The 6,436-nt window shown below is 58.3% G+C and overlaps 1 protein-coding gene and 1 non-coding gene across 2 annotated transcripts; one reads left to right on the top strand and one right to left on the bottom strand.

Moving 5' to 3' along the window:
• Nucleotides 1–1,779: 1,779 nt before the first annotated feature.
• EIF4EBP2 (eukaryotic translation initiation factor 4E binding protein 2) lies at nt 1,780–5,627 on the bottom strand. Its single transcript, XM_039706724.1, has 3 exons — nt 5,416–5,627; nt 4,616–4,792; nt 1,780–4,027 (listed from the first exon to the last, which is right to left on the bottom strand). The coding sequence occupies exons 1-3, from the start codon at nt 5,552–5,554 to the stop codon at nt 3,996–3,998; spliced, it is 348 nt and encodes a 115-aa protein (XP_039562658.1). The 5' UTR covers nt 5,555–5,627; the 3' UTR covers nt 1,780–3,995.
• A 51-nt stretch (nt 5,628–5,678) lies between these two features.
• On the top strand, nt 5,679–5,750 carry TRNAE-UUC. Its single transcript has one exon. It is a non-coding gene; the product is annotated as a tRNA-Glu (tRNA).
• The last annotated feature ends 686 nt before the right edge of the window (nt 5,751–6,436 follow it).

Here is a 6,436-nt window from a genome sequence, read left to right as displayed (position 1 = left end):
CCAGCCTGGCTCCATAGGAAATATCAGGGCATTCCCAGGTCTCAGAGCCATCCTTCCTTGCTCAGGCCACTCAGAATCCTGGGAAATAAGGCTGCTGCCCACCCACCCTGCTGCTTCCCAGCACCTACAGGGTGCACCGTGGTGGGCTCCTGCCATGGCTGCACCAGTCCCAGCAGGTCCAGCACCCAGCTCTGCTCGTCTCCTGCCCAGAGTCCACCACGGCACAGAGTGAATCCATCAGGCGACTTCAGGCTCCCCTCGCTGCCACACAAAGATGCTATTTCAGCTAACCCGCAAAACCCCAATCCTTTCAGCTCCTACCTGCCTTCCCACATTGCATTTGGGGTAAAACAGTGGCTCTCAGAGCCCCCCAGGCAGGACCCCAACCCCAGCTCCCCCTGAGCCACCCCAGCGTTGCAGCCTTGCCCACACCCAGCACCGTCCCTGGCTGCTGTGCTGCACCAAATCAGTGTTTGTAGGACACCAGCAGGGCGAAGGAAAAGGAGAAAAACGGCATTAACACGTTCACTGGCACTGGGAAGGAGGGCCAGGAATGTAAACGCAGCCCAGAGCTAGTCCGAAAATGGTAACAGCTGGAAAGGAGAGCTGGAAAGTTTGTTCGTCGGGATCCGAGATCCTAGCCAGGCTCCCAGCATCAGCTCAGCCAAAATACCCTGCCCTCAGCTGCTCTGCTGCATTTACAGTCCTAAAATTTTAAAACTTTTGAAATTGATTTTAATTCTCCGTTTTAAGATCCCAAACCAGTATCGGGAAGCTCCTTAGGGAGGAGCACACCAAAACACAGGGATATACACACACTCACCCCTCACTGCAGGGGCTTTGGTAGCTGGGCTTAACACATAAAAAACACCCCAAAATTCGGGAGGGAACCAGTTGCCACTGGCATTGCACGGCCTAAACCAGATGCAGGGAAAAGCAGCTCCCAAACGCCTCGTCAGCAATTTTCCTCGCCGTGTTCCTCTCTGTATGCATGCTCCAAATTTCCCTGACACTGCAGAATTAAACTGCTGCAATATGAGCAGAATCCACGGGAGGTCATGGCAGGACCACTCCGAGTGCAGCCAAACCAGGGTGCTCCAAGAGGCCCCCCAGACCCTTGGAAACAGCCCCCAGCTTCACCCCCGGGATCTGAATGCTTTGGGAATGTGATGTGCTGCTGTGGTATTTCACACACACACTGAGGTGTCCTCAAGGGATGCATCCCCAAGTGATGCTGGTGGTTTGCTGAGGCACCCACAAAAATTTGGGGGCATGCTCTGTAGCCAGAGGGAGGGGACAGACATGCTGCTGCTGCCCCTCCCTCAGTGTCCTAGTGGGGGAAAAGGCATTTGCTGCTCAGACCCCTCCCAAGTAACAGAGGATGGTATTAAAGAGACTGATTTAAACATTCAAAGATATATTACAATGCAATATATTAACATATATTAAAAATGTCCCATCCCTGAAGGCTTCAAGGCCAAGGCTGGTGGACACCTTCCACCACACCAGGTTGCTCCAAGTCCCATCCAACCAGTCCTTGAAGACTTCCAGGGATGAGATCAGGACAAATGATCAATTTGGGGCAGTTTTGCACAGGAGACCTATGGGAAAATCAGGCTTCTCTGTGCGTGACATTTTGCAATTTCACCCTCAGCTGCTGGTTCTGAGTTTAACCCTTCCCTGCTCTCTGGGCACGACTGGGAGAGAGCCCACGAGGGGAGTCTGCTCCAAAGGGAAGGGAAAATCCTCCCCACCCCCTGAATCACAGTCCAAATCACCTTGATTTAGTAGAACCAGAATCTTTATTGATCTCACTGTAACAGCAACCACTGGCGAGAGCTTTTCTCCTCCCAAACACCTGCTTGAAGAGACGGTACAAAACAACAGAAATCCCAAAGGGATCCCCTGACTAGCAGAGGAACACCCCGGCGAGGCCAGGCACTCCCTCCCTGCTCAGCCCCAAGCCCACTCACAAAAGAGAACCTTTGGGGACAAAAGTTGCTGGGATGGGGAACGGAGACACAGGGAGGTTGGGAAAGGGGGCATTTAGAGAGAAAAAAAAAAAACAACAAAAAAGGTTTCCCTCCGGCTCCTGTCCATTCAGTCACATTGTCCTTGGATATGGTCTGATTGTTTTTGGCTAGCAGAGCAGGTTTCCCAAAAGCTGCAGCTGTGCTGAGGGCGCCAGGTCCCTGCATCCACGGTGGCCGTCCCCGCTCTGCCAAGGATGTCCTCGCCCCCTGCCCCTGCCCCTCCCTCGATCCGAGGGCCTAAACGACCTCCTAGGATCTTTGCTTCAAGGAAAATATATTTATTTATATATAATATATATATATTTGTGTGTGTCTTATCACCACCCACCCACACGCATGTACACACTGCTACTCGCACTCACTCACTCGCGCTCACCCCACCTCCCACGCCAGGGAAAGGATGGGAAAGACAACCCATTCCCTGGGGTTGTGCTTTTGCTTCTTCCTCCCCCGGCCCCAAAACGAGGGCCAGACCATCCCCCCCTCCCTGTGAGAAAAGCAGCTGGAAGATGGGAGCTCGCCAGCAGCGCCGCCCCGTGCCAAACACACCTAGAGAAATAAATTACGGGATGGAAAGTGCACAAAGCCTGGGGGTGTCCCCCCCCCCAGCACGGGTCCCACAGGCTGGGTACCGAGGTGGGGGGCGACCCCAGCGAGGGAGGGAGGGTGGATGGAGCAGGCACTCAGGTGGGGGCTGATAAAATGGCACTTGAGAAGGCTGTGGAGCTGGTGATGGCTCCCAACAGGCAGTGAAAAATCAGAACTGGGGGGGCTGGTGGGATTGGGGGGCACGGCCTTGCCCAGTGCTGCTCATCAGGGCAAGAGTCACACGGAGAGAGGGGGAAAAAGCAACCCCATCTCCAGGGGAGGTTCAAGATGGCCACGCCGTGCCAGGCTGGCAAAGGGGAGGATAATGTGGAAATGCTTTATCCACGACAGCACGATCCGGCTGGGAGAAGTGCCACCCTGAAAAGTGAGCAGAGGATGGCATGGATGGCAGCACCCTGCGAGGAGAGCACCCCATCCCTGCGGTGCCTGGCGAGCCCCCACAGCCCCCAGGGACACCCAGTGATTCCTGAGACATCCAACGGTGCCAGAGGGATCTCCCCCCTGTAGGATTCACATTTTAAAAGGCTGGGGGGTAAAAAAAACCCCGAGCTCTACAAAGCACTTCCCCAGAGGCACTCGGCCCCAGCCCAGAAAAAGTCGTTGGGGGTAAAGTGCCCCTTTTTAGTACCAAAAATAAAAGCAAGGGGGTTTTATAATATATGGCTACATTGCTGTGAGTCCTGGCTGGTGGGTGAGGGACACAGCCCCTGGCTGGAGGGCCAAGATGGAAGAAATCCAGGTAGGAGAGATGTGAACACGCTGGCTGATTCCATCAGGGACTACAGCGGAGCCCTGGAGCACCAAAGGGAACAGGCTCCCAATGCTGTCCTTTGCTGAACGCCAACACGTCCCAGGGAAACTCAAAAAATACCCTCCCCAGGGTGCAAGCAGGTGCATGATTTTAGGAGTGATGTTTCCCCCTCCTCCCAAAAGGCTGCCCAAATTTTCCAGGAGAAGGGGGCAAAGGGGGTGACACAGCTCCAGAACACCAAGTTGCTGGCAATGGGAGGTTTGGGTAACAAAAGAGGGGAATTTTGTGGGGGCACGAGGCAGCAGAAGAGGCAAAGGGATGTTTTAAAAAGAAGCCTGGTGGAGATCAGGCTGCTGGCAGGTGGAAGAGGAGGAACAGGGCCAGATCCAGAAGGGATGCTCCGTCTGGCACATGCTGGGACCGGTCACCCGCAGAGGGGGACAAGACAGAGCTGCACTCCCCCCCGAAAAGAGGGGGAGGAGGAGGGCGGGGAGGGGACGCTGGTGGGGACCACTGCCACCTCCACCTCGCCGGGACGGATCCTGCTAAGCCGAATGGGGGTGCACAGGTCTGGGGAGTCGCTGCCTCTCCGTGGTTCCCGCTCAGATATCCATCTCGAACTGAGCATCGTCCCCTGGCAAGAGGCAAGGAGAGCAGCGTTAGGGGCGTCATCCTCCACCCCAAATCCCTCCCATCCTGCCCCGGGAGTCCCTTACCCATGGAAGCAGTGTTAGGGGCGTCATCCTCCACCCCAAATCCCTCCTGTCCTGCCCCGGGGATCCCTTACCCATGGAAGCAGTGTTAGGGGCGTCATCCTCCACCCCAAATCCCTCCTGTCCCACCCCGGGAGTCCCTTACCCATGGAAGCAGTGTTAGGGGCATCATCCTCCATATCCTTCACCCCAAATCCCTCCTGTTCCACCCCGGGAGTCCCTTACCCATGGAAGCAGTGTTAGGGGCGTCATCCTCCACCCCAAATCCCTCCTGTCCTGCCCCGGGAATCCCTTACCCATGGAAGCAGTGTTAGGGGCGTCATCCTCCACCCCAAATCCCTCCTGTCCTGCCCCGGGAATCCCTTACCCATGGAAGCAGTGTTAGGGGCGTCATCCTCCACCCCAAATCCCTCCTGTCCTGCCCCGGGAATCCCTTACCCATGGAAGCAGTGTTAGGGGCATCATCCTCCACCCCAAATCCCTCCTGTCCCGTCCCGGGGGTCCCTTACCCATGGATGGCTTGCCCTCCTGGTGGTTCAAGCTGTTGGTGTCCGCTTTGGGCTCCTCGGCGGGCTCGCCGGGGCTGGTGACGCCGGGAATATTGGGGAGGTGACAAGGCGGGGTCTTGGCCATGGGGGAGTTGCGGCGGTCCAGCAGGAACTTGCGGTCGTAGATGATCCGGGTGCCTGGGGGGAGGACAGGAGCAGAGTGGGGGAATCCGGTTCGGCAGCGCTTGTTTGCCGAAGGAGTTTCCCGGCGGGACGGGCGCCCCGGCCAAGGTTCTCGGCCGCAGATCGGCGGCGAGGGCTGGGGGTGCGCGCCGCCGCTCTGCCCGCTCTTATCTGGGCACAACAGGCGATAATTCGGCGCTGCCCAAACACCCCGGCGGCAACCGCGTCCCGGCTGCCCCGGGGCGCTGGCACACTCCGGGCAGGGGTGGGAAGGCGTCCCGGGGATGCCGGTGGAAGCGGCGCCCCGAAACACCACGTGTCCCTGCGCGCCGCACGGCCACCAGCGTGTCACCACCCCGCCGTGCCCCCGCTGCCCGCGTCCCACCGGCAGCTTCCTGCCACCCCGTCCCGCTCCCAGCTGCCGCCCCGCCGGCACGCTCCGCGCTCCCGGGAAAAAAAACAAACAATCAATCCCGTCTCCACGCGTGTGCGCGCAGGAGAGCGGGCGGGAAGCGCCGCGATCCAACGCCGCACGGAGCGGAGCTGGGCGCGGCAGGCACGGTCCGCCCGCGACACGCGGCGCTCCGGCTGGCCCGGGCGCGCTGCCCCGGAGGCCCCGGCGGGCGCGGCGCTTTTACCTCCCGGCGTGGTGGAGAAGAGCGTCCCGCCGGGGGTGGTGCAGTAGTCGGCGGGGAGCTGCGCGGCGTCGCTGAGCGTGACGGTGCGGGTGGGGATGGCCCGGCTCTGGCTGGGCTGGCGGCCGCCTGCGGACGACATGGCCCCCGCTCGGCGCCGCGCTTTGTCCCCGCCGAGCGGCGCGGGCGGAGCGGCCCCGCGGCCCGCCCCGGCCCGCCGCCGCCGCCAGGGGGCAGGCACCACGCCGCGCCGCCCTGCCCGCGCCTCCCACGTGGTCTAGCGGTGAGGATTCCTGGTTTTCACCCAGGCGGCCCGGGTTCGACTCCCGGCGTGGGAAGACCGCTTTTTTATTATCCTTTTTATCTTTTTTTTTTTTTTTTTTTTGGAGGGGGGAAGGAAGGGTGGTGGTGTCCTGCCGTTCGTTCCGTCCTGCCCAAGATGCCTCTGGCCAGAATGTTTTGGTTAGACCGAGCTGAATGAAGTCACCGGGAATAGGAATGCATCCACATAGCCCAAATCAGGAAAGAGGTGGTATCCCCATATCCCAAACCAGGAAAGGGCTTCTATCCCCATAGCCCAAATCAGGAAAGAGGTTGTATCCCCATATCCCAAACGAGGAAAGGTCTTCTATCCCCATATCCCAAACCAGGAAAGGGCTTCTATCCCCATAGCCCAAATCAGGAAAGAGGTTGTATCCCCATATCCCAAACGAGGAAAGGTCTTCTATCCCCATATCCCATGTCAGGAAAGGGCTTGTGTCCCCATATCCCATGTCAGGAAAGGGCTTGTATCCCCATATCCCGTATGAGGAAAGGGCTTCTATCCCCATATCCCAAACCAGGAAAGGGCTTCTATCCCCATATCCCAAACCAGGAAAGGGCTCCTATCCCCATATCCCATACCAGGAGAGTGGTTGTATCCCCATATCCCGTATCAGGAAAGGGCTTGTATCCAGATATCCCAAACCAGGAAAGGGCTTGTGTCCCCATACCCCATACCAGAGAATAGCATTCATCTCCATAT

This window comes from Passer montanus, unplaced genomic scaffold (genome assembly GCF_014805655.1).
Source record: "Passer montanus isolate IOZ18808 unplaced genomic scaffold, ASM1480565v1 scaffold196, whole genome shotgun sequence".
In the NCBI taxonomy this organism is placed as follows: domain Eukaryota; kingdom Metazoa; phylum Chordata; class Aves; order Passeriformes; family Passeridae; genus Passer; species Passer montanus.
Note: the sequence above shows the minus strand (reverse complement) of the source record. Positions and strands in the feature narration are given on the sequence as shown.